The 15571-nt window shown below is 38.2% G+C and overlaps 1 protein-coding gene across 2 annotated transcripts in view; it reads left to right on the top strand.

Annotated features, from left to right (window-relative positions):
* Window positions 1–15571, top strand: part of STPG2 (sperm tail PG-rich repeat containing 2) — a 422672-nt gene that overhangs the window by 151382 nt on the left and 255719 nt on the right. For both annotated transcript variants that reach the window (XM_054688086.1, XM_054688085.1), the window contains exon 9: window positions 4583–4740. In XM_054688086.1, coding sequence (XP_054544061.1) covers window positions 4583–4740 — 158 coding nt within the window. The remainder of the gene's footprint in view (window positions 1–4582; window positions 4741–15571) is intronic.

Here is a 15571-nt window from a genome sequence, read left to right as displayed (position 1 = left end):
GGAAATCTTCAGTTATCTCCTTGAAAAATTTCTAGTGCCTTTGTCTCTCTCCTCACCTTCTGGATTGCCTATAACTCATATTTCCTTTTTTCATGGAGTTTGATAATTGTCGTACAGTTTCCTCATTCTTTTTGCTTTGTACCTCTCTCACCTTTGCTCTTGGGTCTTTTTATGTTTGTATCTTCAAGAGTACTGATCTGTTCTTCCATTTCATCGATTCTGTTTTTATTGCTTTTTCAGAGTTCTTATCTTCTTCAGTATTCTTTTAATCTTCTGCGTTTCTTTTATTTCCTTTCTTAAAGGCTCATTTTTGTTCTCTATTTTATTATTTGTCTCATATAATTTTTTTCCTTTTTGTTTTCTTTATGACAGGCAGAGAAGTTCTTTCATGCCATTGTTATTGAATTCTGATTGCTGATTTTCTTTTTGTGATGTGTCCTTTCTCTGTGGGCTTGCTTGGTTATTTATATTTTTCCTTCTCCCTGCTGTTTGCTTTCTAATTAGCTCTATGCATTGATTGGAATGTTGTGCCACTGGTGTTGGTGGGCATCTCTTTGGCGTGCTTCTTCAGGGATGTTGGAAACTATTTACCAGACCAAGTCCAGTACCATTAGGCCTAAACTCCATTAGGGTATTGATTCTGTGGCTTTTTTGTTGGACACTGTCCCTTATGGTTCCCTCCCTTTGTATTTACTCAGTTCCAGAAAGGAATCTTAGAGTCCCTGCCTATCAATTATCAGCTAGCTGGTGATTTTATTCTGGCCACTAAGTGGCACCAGATACCTGTACTTGCCAATTTGTGCTTTTTCCCAGTAGTTCTCTGGGAAATGGAAGTGGGAGGGGAGCACCTCAACACAGGGGCTATTGTTCATGCTGGGTGCTGTCTCTGCTCCATGTTCACCTTGTGCTGTGCCCATAGCTGTTGAATCCCACACTCTGAATTCTGGGCCCTAACTCTAGTTCCAGGACTCTCAGACCCAAAATTCTGGCTGTCACCCTATGCAGTGCCCACTGTTGTGGTATGTCCCACACCCCAGATCCTGTGTCCAGCTCTCATTTCCAGAATGTGGTCTGTCATGTTGGACCTTCAGTAGTCTTGCACCCTGCCTCATTTTCCTTCTCACCTCCATTTTGTTGCTTACCTCCTCTCAGAGCCTGAGGGTGGTTGTAGAATCCCTGACATCCAACTATCAGGTATTTGGTGATTTTGTTCTGATCACTAAGTGGTGCCAGTGACCTTTCCTAGAATCCTTCCAGAATTGTGTTTTTTCCCTGTAGGTCACAGGGAACAGAGGAGGGGTGGGGTGGAGTGCCTCAACAGCATGGGGGTGCTGTGTCTGCCCTGTGCCCTGCCATCATGGGGATCCCATGCCCTAAACTTTGTGGCCCAGTTCTCAGTTCCAAAGCTCTGATCTAGAATGTGGGTGGTAGCCCAGTTCAGTGCCTGAAGATATGGCACCTTTTGCATCCTGATCCTGTGCCCGGGTGCCTGGTCCTTGATTACCCAGTGAGGGTCATTCACCTCAGTATCGGCTCCTGTGCATCTCCTCACAATCCTAGGTCATGGGTGGGGGAACCTTGATAGCCATGATCCGCGTATGCTTTTTGAGAGTGTGAGTGTTTATCCACACAAGCTTAGTAGCTGGCCTTTGTCTGTTTGCAGGTCTCTCCACAGAGTCCCTATCTTCCTCTTATGGTTCTGAGTTTATGATTACCTAATGCCTTTTACTCACCTCTGTGGCAGTTACCACATGGTTCCCTACAGTTTCTGGTCATAGGGTGTGGGTAGTTCACGCAGTAGTTCCTTTTCACTCACTATCCTGCTTGATCTCTAGTTTGTTCTTGTTTTATTCTCCTTTCTGTTGTTTGAAGTGTGCCGGCTTTGTGGGTGGGGAATGGTAGCAGGGTTCTGATGCTTTCCTCTCTTCTTGCCCTCTGTTATTGCAACATCCCTCATTGGGCAGTTTGCCAGCCTCACCTTTATCTTATGTGCCCCCAAGTTCTTGTGGGGAGCTGCCACTTTTTCTCCCTATTAATTGTTTTTATGGGAGAACTTACTTGTAGCATTTCTTCACCACCTTATTGATCAGGTGACTCTGATTTTTTTTGGTCATATTGGATGATACTCTTTCTGTCCATTGATACGTTTCTTTTTTTTGCAGTTATCTTTTCTTTTTCTCTATTAAGGTCTCAGTTGGGAGGGGAAAGGATAGGGAGATAACTGGGCTTCCAGTGCGGTGGTGGGCATGGCTACAACCTGTGCAAATAGTCCTTGTACTTCCCCGTCTCCCTCTGAACCCAGACAGGATCTTTCCCTGCTTAGATCTCGCCTCATTGAAACTGATTTTGTCATTCCTCCCCACCTCAGGATTGCAGGTCTCTGTGACATGCTGCAAATTTTGACTGGAGCACAGATTTACTTATTGTGGGAGGTGACAGAGCAAAGTTTGTAGTCCTCCAAACTGCTGTTCTGCCAATCTCAGTGACTCCCAGATTTAGTTGTGAACTTTCATTCCCTGTTGTGATTTACACTAGGGCTTTGAGTGTGGGCATTCATTCTGTCTCTGCCCTCTCTCAGTATGGTTTTGGATAGATCTGGTGTCCCATCATCTCCCTTGCCATTGCTTCACTACTTTCAGGAGCCCCAATCTACTCACTGACTGATACACATATCGATCAGTCTGTCTGGTATCTTGATGAATTGTACAGTAGAGCCCTCTTCCAGTTTTAGTTTTCTCTATTTGTTGCAGTTTAAAGGGGAAGAATTTTGGTGAGACCATGGTACTCTCCCATGATTCTGAGATCAACTACATGAGATCAACTACATGAGATCAATGTTGTTGACAATACACTTTATATTTAGCTTTTCTCTAAACACTATCAGAGGAATTTTGGGCATTCAAATGAATAAAAACATACTCATATTTAGGCTTTTTGAAAGTTGGCACAACATATTATTTTTATTTATTTTGGTAGAGGCTTTTGAGAGTTAACTTTAAAATGGGAGTTCTTGGAAAATGGGAAGATTTCTTGCCAGCTTCTATGAGAAAATATTTTCTGTGTCAGGATTAGACTAGAATGATTTGGCTACTTTTAATAAGGAAGGGAATTAAAGTAATATCTAGCTTTCTGCTACTCAAAATGCTCATTTGTCAACTCCTAACTGCTGCCAATAAGGGTGAAAATTGCACCAGAATGTAAATCTACACAATATTTCTTTCATGGAGAATGATTAATTAAAAAATGGCTAATGGAATAGTCAATTTTCATTTAGTTGTGAGTTCCCTTTTGTTTACACTCTTCTTGGACAGGTAGTAATCTATAGGGCACATTTCAAGTATCACTTATCTAGTCAGTGCAGTCATTTTCAGATGAGCACTTTGAACCCTCAAAATAAATGAGATTTAAGTGACATTTTATACCTATTCAGCTATAGAGCTAATTTAGTAGAATTCAGATAACATGAGTACAACCAAATACAGTGTCCTTTCAAACATACCATATAACATTTGGTGGATAGTGCACATTGGAACTGATTTGAAAAAAAAAAAACCACTAAATTATAAAACATACAAATATTTGTCTCAAGTATTTGAATTTTTAAAGATAATTTTGTTCTATTTTTTGTTGAAGTATAATTTACCTGTAGAATTATATTAGTTTCACGTATACAACATAATGATTCAATATTTGTATACATTTCAAAATGAACATTACAATAAATTCGGATAACATATATCATCTTATATATTAGCAATAGTCATCATGCTAGGCCTTACATACCCATGACATTAATTTTATAAGTAGAAGATGGTAATTTTGACTTCCTGCACCCATTTCTCCTGTCCCCCACTCCCCACCTCCATCTCTGGCAACAACCTGCCTATTCTTTTTGTCTATGATCTTGTGTTTTAAATTTTTAGATTCTACATATAAGTGACATCTTTGAATATCTTGATTAAAACTAGTTTCCAATACATAGAAAGCTGTTTTTTGGTATTATTCAGAATGAAGTAATAGAAATATTATTCACTCTGATTTTTGCTCTAGAAAATATTCTTGTTTATAAATGCATTCTAAAAGGTAAAGGGAAAAATAAGTAATTTCTGTGATAGGAAAATTGGATGATGTTATTTTTTTTAAAATTGAAATTTAATATTGCTACATCAACTTTCAATGATTTTTATATTAAAAAAATTCCCTTCCTTCCTTCTTGCTTTCCTGCTTTTTTAAAGATATATTTTGCACAATCAAAAGAATTCAATTTAAGTGTATAGTTCAATGGATTTTGGTAAAGTATATGGTTAGATAACAACCCTTTACAATTAAATTTTAGAACATTTCCATAATTCTTGAAAAGTTGGGTCATGTCCTGTTGCATTTAATCACCATCCCTATTCCACCCCCTGGCTTTTTGCCCAAGACAACTGTTTTCATTGCTATGATTTTTCATTTTATGGAGTTCATAGAATTGAATCAAATATTATTCAAGATTTTGTGAATAATTTTACTTCAGAGTTACTCAGTTTAAAAGAATTAAAGTTGTGCTTATCCTTCAACATGACATTCTTTATAATTTTAGGTCCTGGATTTTATAATATAAATAATACTGTAACTGACAACTTAAGTAATACCTTCCTGAAGAAACAAGAGAAAGGTGCATTTGGGTCTTGTGTTCCTAGGACTTTTTCTATGTTTCAGAAAGAAACATTCACTACCCCTGGACCTGCTGAGTATCAGGTAATATGTGAATACCAAATAATATTATTTTATCAAATGCCAAACTTTTAATGTTGTTTTCAAAACTAAATGTGATGTATAGGACTCATTATAATAGTCCATAATACTATTATTGTAATTGCTATGGCAGAAGTAAAATTTAATTTGTTTCATAAATTGTTTTTGATTTCTTCTAAAAATGGACTTTATTCTTTATCCCTTTGAGAATCTTATGTATGTATCTTTCAATAATTATCTTCACCTTAAAATTGCTCTAACATTATCTCAGAATGAATTTATTTCTTTTACAAAATAGGTCTTTGTTAAATGTTCTTTGAAGGTTTATAATTTTTGTGTGGAAGCCTTATACATTTTATTTCAATTACTTCCTCAGTATATTATTTTTAAATATTCTACTGTAAATGGTACCTTTTAAATACTTTTATTGTTTAACTTTTGGTTATTGTATAAGGAAATCTAATAGTCTTTATTAAATATTAGCTTTACCCATGATCCATATTTTATTGTTAAATTCATTGATTAATTATACCAATTTTTAGTCAGTTTTTTATTCAGACACAATTATGCCTTCTGTGAATGACAGCTTCTTAATTTCCCCAATTGTTTCATCTTAAATATAAAAATTTTGACTCACTACACTATTTATCCCAGGACAAACCTCAAAAATATTTAAGGGAGTGCCTCCCCGGTGGCGCAGCGGTTGAGCGCTGGTTTGCAAAGCTGCCCACAGACTCTGTGACTCCAGTTGGATCCCCAGCTGATCCCTGGCCACCAGAGGAGGGTCCCGCATGGCGCACAGACCTCTCCTGCCGCCCGCTGCTCCCCTCAGCAGTGTACTCTGGTCCTTCTGCCTGCTCTGCTCCCCGCTCTGGCTCTGGTGAATTCTCTCACCTTCCTGTGCTTCTGACTGTACCCAGTGCTTGTATATATAAATAAATAAATCAATCAATCTTAAAAAAATATTTAAGGGAAATAAAAATTATTCATCATCTGGCAAGTTAAAATTCAGAGTGTGGCTTCCATTAAAATTTTATTAAGTATGACAAGAAGCAGAAAAATTCAACCCAGAATGATGAGAAAAACATCTCACAGATGACGGAAATAATAGATGAGGACTTTAAGCAGCTATTTTAGCTATATTCCACATGTACAAGAAAGTAGAAGCAAGATTGAGTTTAGTATGTAGATAAGTGACACAAACGTAATAGACCAAAATTGAAGTTCTAGATATGGTGTGGCATTGGAAAAAAAAAAAAAGTGCTCTGTTTTTTATTCAACAGCTGAGTGGAAAGTTCACAGGAAAATATTTGTAAACCTGAAAGGGATAATGAAACTATCTAAAATGAAACACTGTAAGGAAAAGAATTCAACCAAAACACTAATTCTAAAGGAAACCTGTACTCCTATGTTTGGAGTAGCATTATTTACAATAGCCAAGGTATGGAAACAACTTAAATGTCCCTGTACAGATAAATGGATGGTCATATAGTGTGTACACACACACACACACACAGAGTACTTCTTCAGCAATTAAAAAATTATATACTCATGCAATTTTAGGCAACATGAGTGGAGCTTGAAGATACCAGCCTGGGCCCTGCAGCATCCTTTGCTATATTAGGGATACTAAGTAACCACCAGTAAGTGCTCTTGACTCCAGGCCCAACCAACAGTGCCTCAGGAGCAGAAAGCCGTAGGTTCAGCCTTGCAGGACCTAACTTTTCATGAAGAACACCAGTCATACCAAGGAAATGGATCTCATTTATCACTCTGCCACCAGCACATCAAGAACAGACACATGCTCCAGTCCAGGCTTTTGAAGGTCTAGATTATCACCATAGGATGCACCTTTCCTGTAAAGTGCATTCCACTCATTTATTAGAAACCAGGGCCTCTTAACAGACCAGTGTCCCAACCTGGCCTTGCAGAGTCTTTTCCTGCATTAGGGTTCCTCAGCTCTGATTCTAGCAGAACCACCAGGTCCTCAGAAGCAGCTGCAAGCCCATTATGCCTTGCAGAATTTAGTTTGTCAACACAAGCCTTTGCCACATGTGTAAAATGCACCCAGTTCAGTGCTCAGCCATCTGTTCACTGGGAGCAGACACAAGCCTCATTTTCAGCTACATGGGGCATTACTTTGTATCAGGGAATTTCAGCAACCCTCTGACCTGCTGACCACAGAACCTGAACCATTGCTTCTGGGCAGGGCAAGTCATCAGCAACTCATTCTGTTGCTTACCCCCAGATTTCTCAGCCACCAGAATAAGACATAGAGTGATTCAGGGAAGGCTCCAGCACCACTTCAGATCATAGAAGACACCAGAACCTGTATGCACCATCATGCAAAAACCTGGAATGCTGTCAGAGAAGGACACATAGACAATAAAAACTCCAGCTACACCAGAGCAAAACCAAAGCAAACAATGAGGAGAAAGAAAAATACAATGGCCAGGCAAGCCATTGTATATAGACTACAGAGAGAAAACAAACCCCAGGACCAAACCACAAAAGCGTGGTAGATCTTCTTTATCTAGCAGACATAGAAATCAGTATGGCCACTGTTAAGAAAACTAAAGAATGGGAACACAAAGAAAACTTAGAAAAAGAAATGTAAATTGTGAAAAACACAATCAACAAACAGAAGTTTGAAAATGAACCTTTGAACAAAAAATAAAGCTATAGCAGGAGGTAGCAAAAAATTCAAGAGAAAGCCATGGAAGTAGAATAAATTAAATAGAAGAACAAATAAGTGATCTCAAAGATTAAAAAGAACTAAGAAGAAAGACAGGAAAGAAAGAAGAAACAAACAAAAAAGAATGAAGAAACACTTCAGGTATTATCTGACACCATGAAGAAAGAAAATACGAGGATCATAGGAACCCCAGAAGGAGAACAGAGAGAGAAGGGAACTAATACCTTATGTAGAGAAATAGTAGATAAGAACTTCCCATGAATATAGAAATGAGGGCCTCTCTGAAGGCTCAAGCAGCTAAGCACAACACTATAAATCTATCAGCAGCCTCTACAGCATGAGTTCTATCCCCAGCTGGACAGGGAGCCACCCACATGGCACAGCAGACTTTTCCTGCCATGCCTGCTACTCCCCTCAGCAGTGTATTTCAGTCAGTCTGCCTGTTCTGTTCCCTGCTCTGTCTCTGGTGAGTCCTCTATAGGTCTGGCCTGTATTCTAGTTCTTATATGCATAAATAAATAAATATTAAGAAAAACATAGAAATGAACATAGAAACACAAGAAACAAAACAAACAAACAGACAAACAAACAAAATAAAAAACCAGCCAGCTACCTAGATGAAAGGAAAATTATAGTAAGACAAATAACAGTAAAACTCTCACAAGTCCAAGACGAAGAAAAAATAATGAAGTTGATGTGGTGGAACAAACAGATCCTATAAAGGAACACTGATTAAATTAACATTGAATTTCTCCAAAGAAACACCAAGTGAAAAAAGAAAATGGGATGAAGTATATAAAATATTATAGGAAAACATGCCAGTTAACATCACTCTATTGTGCAAGGCTCTCTTTCTGTTTAAGAGAGAAATAAGAACCTTCCTGCCGGAGTCCAGCTCTGACTGGGGCCGAGTTTCCGTAAGGACTAGGCCGTGTAGGTGAAGTGGAATGATGAGGGGAGGGGAAATGAGAAGAAAAAGACACTTGATAGGGTGCAAGTATCTTCCACTGATAGCCTCAGTGGGGCTTTATTTATAACATTAGAAATTGTTATTAGATCATTACATCATGCCATCATGATTGATTTTACTTTTACATTGTTTCAGAAATTATTTTCTTTTCTGTTTTTAATAATTTATTTATTTATATATATTTTACATCACTGTTCAATTTTTTACATTGTTTGCTTTCTTTCTTTTTTTTTAATATTAAATTTTATTTTTATATTCCCCCATACAATTGCAAACGCCCCATTCTGACCCCAATCCTTCCCCTCCCCCCCCACCCCCAAAAAGTGTCTCTGGTTCATAGTTTTTTGTTGATTTTGATTTTCACTTTCTTATATTCATTTTCCTGGTCCCTTATTTAAGTTTTCTAGATTCCTGCTATGAGTGAGACCATCCGGTATTTTTCTTTTTCTTTTTGGCTTGTTTCAGAAATTATTAATGATCATTAACAGTGCACAGTCATTTTTCTAATTTTCCTAGTCTATGATTAACTTGGTCACTTGGTTACATTAACTTGGTTACCTTATTTTCAAGGTGATGTATGTTATTCAGAAAATAGAAACAGGTGCTATATGCAACGTGATTTATGCAGTCAAGCTACATAACTAAAACAAAGCTAAGCAGGCATTGTAAAATCGAGGGCAGCCTTCTATTTTCTATATAGAACCAAGGGGTCCCAGTACCATGGGAACAGTATGTGGTGTGTTTCTCTCAGACCATTTTGCCTCCCAGGGCGCCTCAGGACCTTCTCTTGTGGGGATTTCTACTGGGCTCAGTTCCATCAATTCTATCAACTGCAGTTTGTTGGAGAACTCAATGTTACTCATGGTAACTGAATTACAAATTGGAGGACATGGAGAAATATTGGAAACTGTTTCATTATCAATCATGTTAGAAGGTACATTTTTTCAAACTACTGAAGTGTGCATTACTGAAACTGGCACTGATGCCATCATCATTGTGTTAGTCTAAAACTTATAGAAAATTCCATGGTTTCAATAATTGGCACAAACAAATGAAAGGAAGTAGCAGGAGCCAGCTATGGAGCTTTCTGGCTTTTCAGAAATTTCCCCCATGCCTGGACCTTGTCAGACAGCATGGGTAGCATGGCCCACGCCACCTTCCTACACAAAGAAAATCTTAGGGAATATGTGTCCACTAAACCATTCCTCCAGGAAATATTGAAAGTTTTATAATCTAAACCAGATATAGGAATGAACACAAGGAACTGAATAAGGAATTAAATAGAACTACGAAGCTAGGAAGAAAATGGCAGCAATGGACACTTGTTAATAGTCACTGTAAAATTTAATGGACTGAAAGCACCAATAAATACACAATATATAATTGGATAAGGAAATAGAATCCAACCTTTTGCTGTCTCCAAGAAACAAATCTAATTATGAAAGTTAAACATATACTGGAAATAAAGGGAAGGAAAACAATTGTGTGCGCAGATGATAACCAAAGGAAGGTAGGAACAGTCATACATACAGCAAACAAAACAGACTTCCAGCTTAAAAAAGGAACAAGAGGTCAAGAAAAAATCTTGTTGGGGGAAAGAGCAGCTCTGGTGCCATTGTTGCAAGACAGGGAGTTGAGGGTCAGAGACCCCATGAGATCTCTGTGGAACTGAGAGAGGTCAAGTTCTGCAGATGGAGGTGAGCTGAAAAGTGCACATGAGCCAGGCCCTGAACCTATTCGTGATTGGAACTGAGAGGGAGATATACCACTGAAGTGAGCTGCAGGTACTGGGAAAGCACACTCCAGGTACCATTGTTGCAAGAAAAGGAGTTGCGGGTCAGGGACCCCAGGAAACCTCTGTGGAAATGAGAAAGGGCAAGTTCCACAGATGGAGGTGGGCTGAAAAGTGCTTACAAGACAGGCCCTGAGCCCATCTGTGATTTGGAGCTGAGAGGGTGATCCACTGCTGAGGTGGACTATAGGTTCCTGGAAAGTTCATCCCAGGCACCATTGTTGCAAGACAGGAAGTTGTACATTAGGGACTACACGAAACCTCTGTGGAACTGAGAGAGGGCAAGTTCTGCAGTCAGAAGTAAGCTGAAAAGTATGCACAAGCCAGGCCTTGTGCACATCTGTGATTTGGAGCTGACCTGGGTATCTGCCGCTGAGGTGAACTGAGGGGACTGGGGAAGTGCAGCCCTGGATCCATTGTTGCAACACAGGGAGTTGCAGGACAAAGACCTTAAGACCCATTCTAAACCGAAGTAAATGCAGGGTGGGGGATTTTCTAGGACAACACCCATCAACATATCAATAGTATCACTAAACTAGTGTAGTTTTGGTGTAACAATGCTAGCCTTAATCTGGCCACCAGTTTCTGACATCCCAGAGAAATGCCTGACAGTACCAGTGGCACAGTGACCCAACACATAGAACAAATTAGGAAACAAGCAACAAGGAAAAGGAAAAATACAAATAACCAAGCAAGCCCTTGGGGGAAGGACACGCCACAGAAAGAAAATCAGACATCAAAACTCAACAACAATGACAAGGAAGAACTCCTCTGTCTGCCAGATAGAGAAAATAAAATCATCATAAATGAAAAACATAAAGAAGATGAAAAGGAAAAGAACGATATGAGAAAAACAAGTAATGATCTGGAGAATGAAATTGAGTTCCTAAAGAAAGAAATGAAAGAAACACCGGAGATCAAAAGATTTACAGAGGAGAACTTCCCCTGGTGGTGCAGCGGTTGAGCACTGGGCAGAGAAGCTTCCCACAGCCTCTGCAACACTGGTTCGATCCCCAGCTGCCGGTGAGGGTACACATGGCGTGACAGACCTCTCCTGCCGCGCCTGCTGCTCCCCTCAACAGTGTATTTAGTCAGTCTGCCTGTTCTGTTCCCTGCTCTGGCTCTGGTGAATTCTCACACCCTCCCGTGCTTCTGACTGTACCCAGTGCTTGTTTAAATAAATAAATAAATAAATCTAAAAAAAAAAGGATTTACAGAGGAGCTAAAGAACAAGGGGAAAAGCATTGAAAAGAGATTGATGAAATGGAAGAATTAATCAGTACTCTCATAGATACAGAAATAAAAAGAACCAAGAAAGAAAAGGAAAGACAAGTATGAAGGAAAGAGAATGAAGAAACACTTTGAGAGCTGTCTGACACCATGAGGAAAGGAAATATAAGAGTTATGGGAATCCCAGAAATACAGGAGAGGTACAAAGGAACCAAAACTGTCCAACAAGATGGTGGAAGAGAACTTCCCAACCATAATGAAGATGAAAATAGACATACAAGGAGAGAGAAGAACATCAAATTAGCACAACGAAAGGAAACTACAGCAAGACACATAATAGTAAAGCTTTCAAGAGTCCAAGGCAAGGAAAAAATAATGAAGCAGACAAGGGGAAAGGAACAGATAACCTATAAAGGAAAACCAATCAGACTGACATCAAACTTCTCTGAAGAAACACTATGGACAAGGAGAGAATGGAGTGACATATTCAACAAACTCCAAGACAACAAATACCTACAAAGAATACTATACCCTGAAAAGCTCTCCTTCCTCAATGAATTAAAAATAAGGACCTTCTCAGACAAACAGAATCTACAAAAACTCATTATGATAAAACCTCCACTCCTAAAAATATTGTAAGAAGTCCTAGAGCTAAAACCAACAGAGGAATTAATAAAAACAGAATAAGACAAGAAATAAAATCACAAAAAGAAAAACAACATGGCAAATACAGACACCACCATATCAATGTTAATTCTAAATGTAAATGGACTAAACTCATCAATAAAAAGATACATAATAGCAGACTGCATTAAAAAACAGAACCCAGGGCCTCCCCGGTGGTGCAGCAGTTGAGCGCTGGGCTGCCCGCAGCCTCTGCAGTGCCAGTTCAATCCCTGGCTGCCGGCAAGGGTCCCACATGGCACGCAGACCTCTCCTGACACCCGCTGCTCCCCTCAGCAGTGTACTTTGTCACTTAGCCTGCTCTGCTAAGTGTACTTAGCCTGCTCTGCTCTTCGCTCTGGCTCTGGTGAATTCTCTCACCCTCCCGCGCTTCTGACTGTACCCAGTGCTTATATAAATAAATAAATAAATCTTTAAAAAAACCAAAAAAACAGAACCCAACCTTTTGCTGCCTCCAGGAAACACACTTAACTACAAAAGATGAACATAGGCTGAAAATAAAAGGTTGGAAACTAATTCTACAAGCAAATGGGCCAAAAAAAATAAGGCAGGAACAGCTATACTTACATCAGACAAACATATATACTTAGATAGACATCAAACTAAAATGTGTTTAAAGAGACATAGACAGTTGCTACATTATGATTAAGAAGACAATTCATCAACATCATATACTCACCAAATGAAGGATCATCAAAATATATCAGACAATTATTATCATCTCTGAAAACAGGCATTAGAGAAAATACATATGTAGTAGGAGATCATTACACCTCTTTCCCCAATGGATAGGTCAATGGGGCAAAAAGTAAACAAATACAGTAGAGCTCTAAACAAGGACCTAGACCTCATGGCCTTAACAGACACCTATAGAACACTGCACCCAAAAAAAATTAGAGTACACATTTTTCTCAAGTATGCATGGATCATTCTCCAGGATTGATCATATACTGAGACATAAGACAAACACCAATAAATACATTAAGATCAAAATTATACCAGCTGTTCTCTTTTGACCATAAAGGAACCAAACTAGAAATAAACCATGAAAAGAAAGCAAGGAATCTTACGTCATGGTGATTGAACATTGCTGGAAGACCAATGGATCAATGAGGAGACTAAAGAAGAAATTAAAAATTACCTTAAGACAAAAGATAATTAGGACACAATTCTCCAGAATATATGGGACCCAGCAAGAGCAATTACAAGAGGAAAATATATAGCAATACAGACTCACATCAAGAAACAGGAAACAACTCAAAGAAACAAACTAATCTCCCACCTTAAAGAACTGGAAAAAAAACATAAAAACCCCCAAAATCCAGCAGAAGAAAGGAAATAATGAAAATTAAAGCAGAAATAAATGAAATAGAAGTTAAAAAACAATTCAAAAGTTCAATGAAACCAAAAGTTGGTTCTTCAAAAAAATAAAGTAGACAAACCTCTAGCCAGGCTCACAAAGAAAAAAATAGAAGAAAGCACAAATAAATAGGATCATAAATGGAAGAGGAGAAATTACAACAGACTCCGTTGACGTCAAAAGAATAATCAGAGATTACTATAAACATTTATATGCAAATAAGTTCAGCAATCTAGAAGAGATGGACAAATTTGTAGAACTGCACAGTGATCTGAAGCTAGATAAAGAAGAAATAGAACACCTAAAAGGGCCAATTATGAGCAGTGAAATGGAACCAGTATTCAAAATAGCCCCTGAAAACAAAAGCCCAGGACCAGATGGCTTTACAAATGAATTCTACCAAATATTCAGAATCAAACTAGTGCCTATCCTACACAAACACTTGCACAAAATTGAAAAGGAAGAGATAATACCAAATACATTTTATGAAGCCAACATTACACTAATACAAAAATCAAGCAAGGACAACACAATAAAAAAACTACAGGCCAATGTCATTAATGAACACTAATGCAACAATCCTCAGTAAAATCCTAGCCAACAGAATCTAATAATGCATCAAAAAGATAATTCACCGTGACCAAGTAGGATTTATTTTAGGGCCACAAGGATGGTTCAACATCCAAAAATCAATAAATGTATTCTAACATATCAACAAAAAGAAAAATAAAAACTATATGGTCACATCAATAGATGCTGAGAAAGCATTTGACCAAGTCCAACATCCATTTATGATAAAGGCCCTCGAAATTCTCAGGATGAAGGAACATACCTTACCATATTAAAGGCCATATATGTCAAGCTCACAGTCAATATTATTCTCAATGGTGAAAAGCTGAAAGCATTTCCCTTAAGATCTGGAACAAGACAAGGATGTGTTCTTTCGCCACTGCTTCTCAATATAATATTGGAAGTGCTAGCCAGAGCAATAAGACAAGAAAAAGACATACAAGGTAATTAAATAGAGAAAGAAGAAGTAAAACTATCACACTTTACAGACAATATGATAATATACATAGAGAACCCCAAAAACTCCAAAGAAAAACTAATCAAAATAGTCAAACAGTTTCATAAGGTAGCAGGATACAAAATCAACACACCAAAATCAGTAGCCTTCCTATATGAAAATAATCAATCTGAAGAAGAAGAAATAAAAAAAAGCTCTTTTATAATTGAAAAAAACACAAGCAAGGAAACTGAAACAATAATCAAAACTCTCCCAAAAGCAAAAATCCAGGGCCAGATGGCTTCACAAGTGAGTTCTACCTAATGTTCGAAGACAAAGTAATACCTTAAAGTCTCCTACTCTTTTAAAAAATGGAGAAGGAAGGAATTCTTTCAAACACATTTTATGAGGTTAACTTTACATTAATAACAAAAACAAAGATAACACAAAGAAAGAATACTACAGGTTAATCTCCCTAATGAACACAGATGTAAAAATCCAGCAGTATTGCTGGATTAAATGGAATTTCCATTTTTATTTTCTTGAGACATCTCCATAGCATTATCTACAGTGGCTTCATAGCTAGCATTCCAGCCAACAGTGGATTACAGATTTTTCTTCTCACTGAAACCTTGCCAACATTTGTTAATTCCGTTCTTTTTTATATGACCCAGTCTCACAGGGGTGAGATGATATCTCATTGTGGTTTTAATTTGCTTTTCTCTTATAATAGTGATATTGGACTTTTTGCATATGTCTATAGGCCATCTGAATATCTTCTTTAGATGGGTGTCTATTGCAGTCCTTTGCCCATTTTTAAAAAAGATTTATGTTTATTTATGCATACAAGAGCTGGGGTGTAGGACAGAGTTCCAGTGTGTGTGTGTGTGTGTGTGTGAGAGAGGATTCACTGGAGACAGAGTGGGGAACAGAACAGGCAGATCTACTGACAGTGCTGAGGGGAGCAGCAGGCAAGACAGGAGAGGTCTGCTGCGCCATGTGGATTAACTCCCTGGCCAGGGATTTATCTCATGTTGCTGTGGCTGTCCATAGCTTCACAGTGCTGACTTAACCGCTTGCACCACCAGGGAGACCCC

The sequence above is a fragment of the Talpa occidentalis genome, unplaced genomic scaffold (genome assembly GCF_014898055.3).
Source record: "Talpa occidentalis isolate TD23 unplaced genomic scaffold, MPIMG_talOcc4v2.1 talOcc4.6, whole genome shotgun sequence".
Classification (NCBI taxonomy): Eukaryota; Metazoa; Chordata; class Mammalia; order Eulipotyphla; family Talpidae; genus Talpa; species Talpa occidentalis.
Note: the sequence above shows the minus strand (reverse complement) of the source record. Positions and strands in the feature narration are given on the sequence as shown.